Raw genomic sequence first — 13,355 nt, 5'->3', positions numbered from 1 at the left:
TACCGGACAATTGTTATTTGTTCCTACTCGGAACCGAGTTTTGCTTCCAAACCCTGCCACTGTGCTACACAAGTCAATTGAAAGATCTACTTGTCCGATATTGTAAATAACACGTCCCGGACGGTGGGACATGTACTTTTTCGCACACTGATGTCACCTTTAAACAAGGCCCAATAAGTCAGATGACTCTGTAGCAGTCATTACTTTTCAAACATGATTGTCATATCATTTAAACCCAGTGACGCATTTGCAAGTGTTGATGCTCCAGTTTACTAAAATTGCTCTCTCATGTTTTTTGAAAATTTGAATAATTTTCATTTGAGAGTTTTTCGTCAACCGACTACTGTTGTGGATAGTAAACATTTGAATATGCTTTATGCTAAATGTAACTGCTAGATATATCTTAATATCAAAGACAATGCAGTGGTATTGATTTTCTTGTGTATATACAAATATCAAACTATGTATTATAAAATAAAATGAAAATTGCTTTGCTATACACAGATTAATGAATGGGGAAACACTATTTGTGAACGCAGGGTTTCTAATTCCTGATTCAAGTTTGCACATTTTGAGATTTAAACAGCTATTTATTATTTGCCGTAGAGCAGGCTATTGACAGATATAGATGTATTTAATTTCCAAAGGATGCAAATAACCCAAACTAACAGTTCATATATTTAAAAATAATTTATTTAAGACATCATTTAATCATTTATAAAATAGACATCAGATATCCGATGTCTCAGACGTAAACAATTATTCAACACAGTACATACCCATGGGTTTCATTTTTCAGATGTTCATATTGATATTCAAATGTCCATCCATCAGAAAGCCATCTTATCTGACTATGATGAATTTCTGTCTGTCCGTCGCATACCTTAAGGACCAATCATCTGATCCCCTGCACTCTTGTGTGTACAGCTGTAGTGCTGGGGACCTGAGAGAGAGAGTCATGCATGTTGTCCTGCAGGTCACTGTCGCTGCTGGGTAAACGATGGCCCAGCATTAAGCCTGTTCTGTTTAAGGCATCTCTTGAATGGGCACAGCACTAATGAGTGAAAACCACACAGATCTCATGATATAAAGACAGCCGTGTTGGCATAAGAAGCCAGAAGAATAAGGCACCTCCCGTCTGGTGGTGACAAAACGCTATGTCACCAAGCGCTCCCTCCTGGATGGTTGGTCCAAACAGTTCAGAGTGTCCGATGTTCCTGGCCGCATCCAGGGATCCATGGAGACCGTGTCTACGGAGCCTCTACGGTTCCCATTGTGAAGAGAAAACCCGGGAAGGGAGCAGTCGTCGTCGGATAAATCCTCTGGACCTGAAGAACGGGAGCAGGGAGACAGAGAGGGGTGCTGAAAGTTAAATGGCCCTATTATGATCATTTTTCAGGTTCATTTTTGCATTTTCTGCCTCTACTGTGAAATGTCTCCATGCTGTAATGTTCAAAAAGCTCTTTATTGTTCTCATACTGCCTGTGCTGCAGCACCTCTTTTCACCCTCTCTGATTAGTTAGCTGGCCGGCTCTGTTGTGATTGGTCAACTGTTTATAGATATTTCGCCCCTTAGCTTAGCCTATCACGTACAATATGTTATAGTGCTAGCCAATAAAAGCGTGAGTGTTACATAGTGATGTCACTATGTTACAGAAGTAAACTAAGGAGTCCAATGGAGGCGTTTCAGGCAGGGGGGGAGAGAAACTCCCTCTGGAGGAAACTTTGGTATTTTAGCCTTTGCACTTTGCAGACCATTTACATGCACAAAAACCTACAAAACACACTTCAGGAAAGAGAAAACTCCAAAAAGCATAATAGGTACCTACCTGGTCACACTCCTTGAACTGTATTTAATATCTAAATAAATGGGAACATTATTTTTCCTCTAACTAGAAGCAGCAGTTTCGTGGATAACTTGTGTTTGCTGTATTTAATGACCCCTGGGCCTTTGAAACCCATTAAAGCCCTTTTTTATTCAGACATCTATGTCAAATATTTTTTAGCCCTGGAAAACTGCTTTGCTGAGTTTTGTACTCTTGCAACAAAACTGCAATCAGTATTTCTGCATTTACCTAAAAAAAAAACACCAGACTTTCAAGTTGTACCTGCTGTGTTGCCACGACGACTAAGAGCCATGAGTTGAACTGCCCTGTAGCTCCTCCCATCGCCCCGGGGCTCTACTTCCTGCTGCAGTCTTCCCCCTGAGTGGGCGGAGTATGCTTCATGTTGGCTGGAAGCTCCATCCTGAAACAAGCAGAGGACAAGAATAAAACTCTGTGATTAAAGAAAACCTTAAGTTGTATCTTCCATAATTCATTAATGTGTGTGTGTGTGTGTGTGTGTGTGTGTGTGTGTGTGTGTGTGTGTGTGTGTGTGTGTGTGTGTGTGTGTGTGTGTGTGAAGTACCTGTGTGCGCTGTGGCTGTTTGGCCAGCCTCCTCCTCTCCCTGGCCGACAGCTGGGGGGATTTTTCCAGCTCGGGGGTGTGTGGGACTGGGAAGGCTTCACCTAGGCGGTCTGAACACACAATAAGAGCTAAATTAGTCCCAGGCAATTTAGTTCCACTCCTCTACTTTAAAATTGAAAGGGCACAATAAGTAGGGAATCATTGTCCACCAGAAGTGTGTTGCTCTGTCTCTATCCACAGAGACCTTGCAGCCCTCCGCCTGGATTTTTTATTTTGCTGTGTTAGGGATATTTCTTGGCGTCAACCTCTATATAAATGAAGCGACCAGGTGCCAGATTGTAAACATAAGTCCAAGAGGAAAATACGAAAATATCTGACGGTGCCAAAAAACCAAGAACTACAGCGAGGCAAAACAACAAGAGGACAGAAAGTGTGCACCAAGGTTGGCGTGCACCATAACGCTCGTGATGTCATGCAGGAGGGCCGGCTTTGACTTTTACAGGAAGCAGAAAACAGATCCCACTCATTGTATCTTCACATGTTGGTACTGAATAGTTAGATACATATCATTTATCCCTCATAGAGTAAGCTGTACTGGAAACACCAAACTAGTTTTAGATTAATCTATTGTCCAAATGTCTGTACCGCAAGTTGCAAGAGGAAAAATGTCTTGTACGTTTCAAACTACTCTAATGGCAGTACAAATCCTTTCATCAGGAGTTCTGCAGAATGGCGGTCTTACCGATGAAAGCGCTCTCTGACTCCAGCAGTGATCCTTGGGCAGACCCCCCCATAGAACTCCTCTGTAACAGAAACACAACTCTGTTCCCAATCCACTTCTAAAGCTACAAGTCAGTAATTACAGTTAATATAACATAAGATTCAAACCAAATAACTTACCAAATATTCATTTTGATGTAATGGGGACAAGTCAAAATAATCTGCAACACGACAAAAACTTACAGTAAATATGAATCAGATATATCAGTCGCCATGGACCCGAGTTAAATGGCATTAACATGTGAATAAGGAAACGAGCATATTGTCACAGGTGTGAATACTTTTTTGTTTTACGTTTTTTCAACTTAAGTTCAGTGTTAAAGCTTGTTGACGCAGTTGTGGTTTTTTTTCTGCTCTGGTCAAATTAATAATGACTTAAGTGCTAATCGTACTGCATGCAACATTTTGATGGTACAGAGCGTTTGACAGATGCTTCAGAATTGTGTGAACATGTAAAACACCAGTGATGCTTGCGTTCAAGACTAGAAAATAAAATGTTTTCACTGATAAATCTCTGATGGAAACTGCTGCAAAGTTCTATGGGAGCTCTTACCGTCCTGGGCTGTAGACGTCTGGCTGCTCTGCTGATATGGATCCCTGTAGCCCCGCCTCCTCCGGCTGGCCACGCCTACCTCCTCCAGTTTAGGAACCTCACTGAAGCCTAGCCTGGACTCACCGTCTGAATCACACACACATAGAGACCGGTCAATGATAACACTGTTGTTTTGTAGTGGAGTTAATGAACCCTGTTACGGCCCGTCCACACGGCGGCGTGCGTTGAAGCTTCAACGCTTCTGCCCATTCACTTTGAATGGGGTGACGTCACGCTTTGCCGAACTGCATTGTGGGAGCGTTGCTTCACTTTGCTCGCGTTGCGTGCTTCAAAAGTTGAGCAATGTTCAACTTTTGAAGCTTCGGCGGAAGCGTCAGCCAATCAAATCATATGCCAGTACAAGCTCTAGCCAATCAAACCGCGTGCTTGTGTGTCCGGGGTGGGAGATTCATGTGATTGTTTATTGGTCGAGTTTCAGACAAGCTCACCGGCAAGCTTCAACGCACGCCGCCGTGTGGACGCTGCGTTAGCCTGTGCGTTACCGGTGTATTTGAGCAGAAGGGAGTCGTGGATTCGCTGCAGGTTTCTGGGCTCCGGGTTTCTGGAGTTGGGCCTTCGGACCGGAGCCTGGAGCCGCAGCCTCGCCATTTCAAACACATCTACCGGGGGGCGCTCCCGCTGTCTGCATAAATAAAGACAACACAAACAAATGTACTCAATAGAGTTGTGCAGTGATGACACATTTTGCTAGGCCGACCCGTAAATTCGAAATGGCTCCCTGAACTAAAAGCAATGGGATTTTTCCAGTGGATTTTGGAATACTGCAGAAAATAATCTCTGTGGCAAACACACGTTTTGTACAGCAAGATAATCTCCACATATTAACAGTAATTTGTGATTTTCAAGCGTAAGCGCAATCACCACAATGAATAGATAACAGCTATTTTATGTTGTAGAAAAAACTTTAAATTCTCTTTCGCTTGTTTTAACAACAGTCCTTATTTAAGGCATCTAAAGAAAAACACATTGAAATAACATTGACTTCAAGACTAATTTCTCAAAATTAATTTTGGGTTTCAGGACCAGTGTTGGGTGTTGCTGTAATAATATTACTAGGGCTGTCAAACGATTACAATTTTTAATCAGATTAATCACAGCTTTAAAATGAATGAATCATGATTAATCACCATTGATTGATCACCATCACTATGTCTAAAATATGTCATTTCTTTATGTATATTGTTGTGGGAATGGAAAGATAAATGAAAGAAGGCGGAATATATCCATTTAACATACAGTATGTATCAGCGACGTGCAGTCAGAGGCAGAGCCTCACCTGCCATACTCCAATGTAACGGAAAAACAACTAAAGAAAAACTAAATAGTAAGAATAATACAATGTCTCCACTGATCTGTGTTGTAAATGTAATTTATGTTTGATTCTAATCGCTTCTTATAGTCAAAATCAGCAAATTTGCCGAGCTCCGCTACAACTACGGGTAGCGATGAGAAGTGAGGCAGGGACGAGCTCTGCCTCTCGTAAGCCCACAGTAACTGGCTGGAGCGCGGGCACTTATTTTGTGAGCGCGCTCAACCCAGTTACTGTGTGGTGAGGTTAGGCACAGATGAGCTCTGCCTCACCTCAGAATTAGTCACCCCACAGAAACTGGCTGGAAAGCGGGCCCTAAGCGCATGCCTGCACCATCTCACTGTATGTCACCAATGTAATGTTTGTAGATCCCTTTATTACATTTATCCTCGCCATCCATAGTCTCTAAATAACTTATTTCACGTATATATATGATATTTAGGCTCGCTGGTCTCAAACAACAAACTAGACTTTTGAAACTAGAGGAAGATAAGGAGGACTTTCACAAAAAAGTAATAGAGATTGTTGTCCAGAAGGATAGCATGGACTTCATCTTCAAGTCAAGGTAAGACCACAATTGTAATGAAAATGGGATCTTACTAAGAAAGAACAATCCAATATTTAGATTTTGGGTATCCTTTTGTTGAACAGTCTGTTTAAAATGAATCGAAGCATCAGACTAAAAAAGCTTTTGAAAATAACCGAATATTTCGATTAAGGTCAAAATATAATATTTGTAAATCTGACTCTGAAAGAGTCAGTGCCTCACCAGCCATGAACCTCACCGCACGTCACTGGTATGTATGTTTATTATAAAAAAATTCTGTGTGTCAAAATGAAAGACGACCCACACACCTATCAATCATCAAACCGTGGGGTCTTAATTCATTACGTGTTGATTTCTATCAACGGGGGAGTACTTCAGGAAAGTCGACGGGGGGACGGGGGCTAGTGGAGTACTTCGTGACCACAGTGTTAACGTTGTGATCAGCTGTTTTAGCGCAGTTCTCCAGTGAAGGGGGGGGGGGGGGAAGTCTCCCTCCGCAGCCGGTTGGCGTAGTTTTAGCACAAGTCCGTTGTACAGACCGACGTTAACAGCAGCCCTGTCTGTGCACACGGAGACCGACTCCGGTGATCTAACCGCCTTCTGGAAAAGCTTCACAAGTACGTCGGTATGCAAATGCGCTTTGTGAAACAAGTGACGGTACGCATTTCAGATTACGCACATAACCTGCGTACCAGTTATGTGCACCCCTGTACTACAGCAAAAGTATTCTCCGTCAGGACTTCCTGCAACAACACCATGCCTTTATCTTGATTCTGATTGGCCAGAAGACATTATCAAAGATGTTCTATTGAGAAGACGATCACTACGTGACAAAAGTTTTCAAAACCGTTTCTGGTCTTCGGTATTTCCAGACAAGTGGCTACTGAAATCAATCTTACTAACTGCTGTCTGTGCAATTCTCGGCGCGAGTTGGCGGACTTTATTTGGGGCTAAGCCATTTCTTGGTATGGGTGTAGCCTACCCCAGCCATACCCTGGCGCTGCCACTGGTGGGATGTATGGGGCGGGCCATTCTGCACATGCGTTAAATGCGTTAAATATTTTAATGCAATTAATTCAAAACATTAATTACCGCCGTTAACGCGATAATTTTGACAGCATTAAATATTACATTTGTCGGTAATGGAGTAATGTAACGCGTTACTGTTATAAATTCAGTAATCACACTACAGTTACTAACATTGCACGAAACGCGTCTAACTTTTAACATTTTAAATATTTCAAGTCGCTAGAGGGATTTCCACCGCAGGTTTATATTTGCGTAACATTTGCGCGACTTGTCCACATGCAGCTGTCACAGGGGTTGAGCTGCAGACTGAGACAGAGTCATCAACAGCTATAACTTTCGAGGGGTGGAGGTATGCCCATTATTTTAAATTTGTCAGAAGAAAGGACAGGAATGTGACGGTAAGGTGCACTGCTGCAAACACAACCACATCAAACCTCTCCAAGCACCTGCAGAGGCAACATGCTAACACGAAGCTAGTAGCTAAAGACCCCGAACCCAGAGTGATGATGATGAGTGAGTGCCGACTCCGAACAAGCAGCAAAAACTAGAATTTTCACCATTATTAACTTGTGTTATGTCTTCCTTATTGCAATAGTAATTGTGCACATGTAGGCCTACGTTTTAAGTTTTGGCTATAGGCTGTTGCTGAGTAACGCAAAAGTAATGTAAAGAGTAACGAGTTACTTTATGTAGAGAGTAACAAAGTAAAGTAATATATTACTTTTATTTAAAGTAATGAGTAATACTTTTATGAGTAATGACCCCATCACTGTTCAGGAAATATTCCTTCACCTCTCTATGTAACATAAAACAGCAGAAGAAAAAGCACAACAACTTGAGGATAAAAAGTTATATTATCTAATTGATCACAGCAACTGATCACCAACTACAGGTATATCTATGTGGAGTGAGCTATCAGTGAGTGAGTATTGTGTGACACTGACCTGTCACTCAGAGGAGACTCTGGCTCCTCCCACTCCGGAGAGTGCTGCAGACGCTTTTGCTCACTGCGCAGCTGGCGGCGCAACGCTGACAGCTCACTGTACACCTCCCACTGGTCACCTGAACACACACACACACACACACACACACACACACACACACACACACACACACACACACACACACACACACACACACACACACACACACACACACACACACACACACACACACACACACACACACACACACACACACACACACACACACACACACACACACACACACACACACACACACACACACACACACACACACACACACACACACAGTCTGCTTTTGAAACAGAGTTTTCACTAAAACACCAATTCTCAGTAATAAGTTGAACTAGTTGATAATATCACAGAGGTGAAACACTAAGGCAATGATCCAGGAAGTGGAACAAGTTGTGCTACCTGTTTTTACAGGTAGCACATCTTGTTGACTTGTTGTTATTAACAGTCTATGCATTTCAAAAGGAATGATATAGTTACAGTGTAAATTAAATACAATATAAATAAAACAACATTCCAAAAAAGGATTAGCAATAATTTATAGGATACAGGTAACAGATAAAGGATGAATCATTCATTCTCATAAGTACATTACTTGTCATATGTACCTGAAGGGTCAATAATATTGTTTTGTGTTGTGTATTGTGTCAAATTATCGTCAAACATTTGACCTTATAATAATTAATAATTCTCATGGTTATTTATGTACCTGCGGCTCGGAGCTGATTGCGTCGGGCGGGGACAGGAGGGGACTGCAGGCCCGAGAACGAGAGCTCCTGGAACACAGAGAAAACATGAAAAACAAAGATACCAAAAGGGGGAGAAAACACCTCCAGGAAAGGTTTCTGAAAACAGATCCTCTTTTCCACCAGACACCAAGTCTTTGCTCAGTGTGTGAGAGACTCACAGACAGGGGGGCAGAGGACTGCTGGCTGTCCACAGTGGGGGGTCTGGGGGTGTACTGTTGTCGTCCATGTTTCCCCTGCAGGGCGGGGATTGGAGGGGAGGGCTGCCTGTAGACCTAAGGACACACAGATAGACAAATAGGAAATATTAAGAGCGGCTAAAAGACGGCATTAATGGGGAATAAACTTTACAGTCTGTTTCAGATGAGTGTGAAATAAATTGCTCTTACTTAGAATCCCCCTGTTTAGCATTTATTAAAATTATATATATAATTTTACATTATAAGTGTTATAAACAATGAATTACACACATATACATATACACACACACATATATATACATATACACACACATATACACACACATATATATATATACACACATATATATATACACACACATATATGTGTGTATATATATATGTGTATATATATGTGTGTATATATATATGTGTATATATATGTGTATATATGTGTGTATATATATATATGTGTGTATATATATATGTGTGTGTATATATATATATATATGTGTGTATATATATATACACACATATATATATATATACATATATACACACATATATATATATACACATATATATATACACAGCTACAGCAAAAGTATTCTCCGTCTTCCTGCAACAACACCACGCCGTTATCAAAGATGTTCTATTGAGAAGACGATCACTACGTGACAAAAGTTTTGAAAACCGTGGCTACTGAAATCAATCTTACTAACTGCTGTCTGTGCAATTTACTCCGCGCGAGTTGGCAGACTTTATTTTGCTTACTTTAACATCATTTTTCATGGTGGGGCTAAGCAATTTCTTGGTATGGGTGTAGCCTACCCCAGCTATACCCTGGCGCTGCCACTGGTGGCACGTATGGGGCGGGCCATTCTGCACATGCGTTAAATGCGTTACATATTTTAACGCAATTAATTCAAAAAATGAATTACCGCCGTTAACGCGATAATTTTGACAGCACTAATATATATATATATATACACACATATATATATATATATACACATATACATATATATATATACACACATATATATATATACACATATATATACACACACATATATATACACATATACACATATATATACACACATACATATATATATATACACACACATATATATATATACACATATATACACACATATATACATACACATATATATATATATACACATATATATATACATATATATACAGCGGAAGGAAGAACCTATTGCGGTGAGCACGTTGTAACTTCCGGTTGTTGTTGTTGTCATCTCCGGGTATCCCGTGTGCCTGTTCTGTTGCTGATAGCTTATTAACTTAAACTTAATCGATCGTTTTAAAACTCTTGATCACGGCAACTGCCTGACGTTGCAATCACACGTTACTACAGCTTAAGCACTCACAACTCTCCTTCTCTTAGCGACTGTAACTCCACAGTTGCCTACACTCTTTTCGGGTTTGCTAACGGTAGCTACTTTAGCTTGATAGCTAGCCATGGCTCTTTCCCCACCTTCTGGTGCTATTTCCTGCTCTTCCTGTCTCATGTTTGGTTACTTCCCGGCCTCCCTTACTGGTAAGGATACATGTGTTAAATGTAGTATAGTTGTTAGGTTGGAGGCGGGAATCACAGCCATAGAAGCCCGGCTCCGCATCTTAGAAAGTAACTCAGCTAAAGTAAAGCCCATGTTAGCATGTGCGGACCGGCAAAAGGTAGCTCCTCTTAGCCGTCCCCCGGCAACTCCCGAGCAGCAGGGAGGCTGGGTGACTGTTCAGAAGGGGCATAACGCGAAACCCGCAGGTCCCCACCAACCCGTTCACGTATCTAACAGATATTCCCCACTCAGCGAGACACCCGCTGAGAAGCCAACTCTGGTTATTGGTAGCTCTATTATGAGACACGTGAATTTAGAGACCGAAGCCTCCACAGTCACATGCATTCCGAGGGCCAGAGCGGGCGACGTTGAGGCGCATCTTAAACTGCTGGCTAAAAAAAAAAACATAAATACGGTAGGATTGTTATTCACGTCGGTGGTAATGATGTTCGTTTACGCCAATCAGAATGCACCAAACTTAATGTGGAGTCGGTGTGTAGTTATGCTAAAACAATGTCGGACACCGTAATCTTCTCTGGTCCCCTCCCCAATCTGATCAATGATGACATGTATAGCCGCATGTCATCATTTCAGCGCTGGTTGTCTTGGTGGTGCCCAGCAAACAATGTGGGCTTCGTAAATAATTGGACAGCCTTCTGGGGAAAACCTGGTCTGATTAAGAGAGACGGCATTCATCCTACTTTGAAAGGTGCAGATCTAATTTCGGCAAACATTTCAGGGCTTTGTGGACTTAATCCATGACAAACTGGAGTTGAGACCAGGAGGCAGAGTCGCAGTCTTACACGCTTCTCTGCGCTCTCTCCTAGGCAGTCACCTATAGGAATCCCGAACCCAATAAAATACCCAATATTAGCGGTGTGTGTGTCTGCCCAAGGACAATTTAAGGTAAAACCTAATAGAGGTGTCATACATAATAACCTAATAAAAGTAAATGTAACAACTACTACAGTGCAACAAAACAGGAAGATTAAATGTGGTCTCTTAAACATAAGATCTCTAGCATCTAAAGCAATATTGGTAAATGATTTAATATCAGATTATAATATTGATATATGCTGTCTCACTGAAACTTGGTTGAGACATGAAGAATATGTCAGCATAAATGAGGCCACTCCACCCAGCCATGTCAACACTCATATTGCTCGAGGCACGGGCCGAGGAGGTGGAGTTGCAGCAATCTTTGACTCAAGTTTACTTATCAATACTAAACCAAAATTAAATTATACCTCTTTTGAAAGCCTCGTTTTTAGTCTTACGCATCCGACCTGGAAAACTTTGCAGCCAATCTTATTTGTTACAGTGTATCGTGCACCAGGTCCTTATTCAGAATTCTTATCAGAATTCTCTGAGTTTTTATCAACTTTGGTTCTTAAAACAGACAAAGTAATTATCGTAGGTGACTTTAATATTCATGTTGACGATGATAAAAATAGCCTTACTGTTGCATTTAACTCTATATTAGATTCTGTTGGTTTCTGTCAGAGTGTAAATAAACCAACCCACTGCTATAATCACACTCTCGACCTTGTTCTGACTTATGGTATTGAAATTGAGCAACTATTAGTCGAACCGCATAATCCTGCTTTATCCGACCATTTCTTAGTAACTTTTGAAGTACTGTTACTAGACTACAAAGCATTAGTCAAAAGCTCTTGCAGCAGAAACCTATCTGTTAGTGCTATAGCCACATTTAAGGAAGAGATTCCACCAATACTTAACTCGATAGCATGTCTGCATGTAGGGGAGGAAACTTATACAAAATGTACACCACCCCAAATTGATCATGTTGTTGATAGTGCTATAGATGCGCTGCGAATAAAATTAGACTCTGTTGCTCCTTTGAAAAAGAAGAAAATAAAACAACATAGATTAGCTCCATGGCATAATGCCGAAACCCGCAAAATAAAGCAAAAGTCTAGACAACTTGAAAGGATATGGCGTTCCACTAAACTTGAAGAATCTCGTTTAATTTGGCATATTACTCTCAATGAATATAAGAAAGCACTGCGTAAAGCGAGAGCAGCCTACTACTCTTCATTAATAGATGAGAATAAGAATAATGCAAGATTTCTTTTCAGCACTGTAGCCAGGCTGACAGAGAGCCACAGCTCCATTGAGCCTTCTATTCCCATAGCACTCGGTAGCAATGATTTTATGTGCTTTTTTAACGATAAAATTGTTACTCTTAGAAACAAAATTAATGACCTCTTGCCTTTGACCAGTATAGTGTTATCAACAGCTCCCGGAAACGTAAGTTCTAATATTACACTAGATAGGAAACTAGAATGCTTTTCAGCCATAAGCCTTGAACAATTAAATTCAATGATTCTCTCTTCTAAACCATCAACGTGCATGTTAGACCCAATTCCAACTAAGCTGTTGAAGGAAGTTTTTCCATTAATTAGCACTTCTTTATTAAATATTATGAATATGTCTTTATTATCAGGCTATGTTCCACAATCATTCAAAGTAGCAGTGATAAAACCGCTTCTTAAAAAGCACAACCTCGATCCAGAGGTTTTAGCCAACTATAGACCTATTTCTAATCTTCCGTTCCTCTCAAAAATTCTTGAGAAAGCGGTCGCAAAACAGTTGTGTGATTACTTAAAAAACAATGATTTATTTGAAGACTTTCAGTCTGGCTTTAGAACACATTATAGCACAGAGACAGCTCTGGTTAAAGTCACAAATGATATTCTAATAGCCTCAGACAAGGGACTTGTCTCTATTCTTGTTTTGCTCGATCTCAGTGCTGCATTTGATACTATCGACCATGATATCCTATTGCAAAGACTAGAGCACTTAGTTGGCATACACAAACTGCTTTAGGCTGGTTTAGGTCCTATCTATCTGAACGCTCTCAGTTTGTACGTGTTAACGATGAATCTTCCACGCAAACCAAAGTTAGCATGGAGTGCCACAGGGCTCAGTGCTCGGACCTATTTTGTTCACATTATATATGCTTCCGTTAGGCAATATTATAAGGAATCATTCTGTAAACTTTCATTGTTATGCGGATGATACTCAACTATATTTGTCAATCAAGCCTGATGAAATTAATCATCTAAATAAAATTCAAGACTGCCTTAAGGACTTAAAAACGTGGATGACCTTAAACTTTTTGATGTTAAACAC

At 40.8% G+C, this 13,355-nt stretch overlaps 1 protein-coding gene across 2 annotated transcripts in view; it reads right to left on the bottom strand.

Moving 5' to 3' along the window:
* Positions 1-675: 675 nt before the first annotated feature.
* The window catches only part of LOC117453546 (centrosome and spindle pole-associated protein 1-like), a 28,254-nt gene continuing 15,574 nt past the window's right edge, over positions 676-13,355 (bottom strand). For both annotated transcript variants that reach the window (XM_071204671.1, XM_071204672.1), the window contains exons 18-27: positions 8,590-8,703; positions 8,392-8,458; positions 7,632-7,749; positions 4,231-4,424; positions 3,743-3,868; positions 3,310-3,350; positions 3,152-3,212; positions 2,410-2,519; positions 2,109-2,247; positions 676-1,328 (exon numbers count right to left, since the gene is read on the bottom strand). In XM_071204671.1, the coding sequence (XP_071060772.1) occupies positions 1,156-1,328; positions 2,109-2,247; positions 2,410-2,519; positions 3,152-3,212; positions 3,310-3,350; positions 3,743-3,868; positions 4,231-4,424; positions 7,632-7,749; positions 8,392-8,458; positions 8,590-8,703 (1,143 nt within the window). In that variant the 3' untranslated portion in view covers positions 676-1,155. The remainder of the gene's footprint in view (positions 1,329-2,108; positions 2,248-2,409; positions 2,520-3,151; positions 3,213-3,309; positions 3,351-3,742; positions 3,869-4,230; positions 4,425-7,631; positions 7,750-8,391; positions 8,459-8,589; positions 8,704-13,355) is intronic.

Source organism: Pseudochaenichthys georgianus, chromosome 10 (assembly GCF_902827115.2).
Source record: "Pseudochaenichthys georgianus chromosome 10, fPseGeo1.2, whole genome shotgun sequence".
NCBI lineage: Eukaryota > Metazoa > Chordata > Actinopteri > Perciformes > Channichthyidae > Pseudochaenichthys > Pseudochaenichthys georgianus.
The sequence above is the reverse complement of the archived record's forward strand: the minus strand, read 5'-3'. Positions and strand labels throughout refer to the sequence as shown.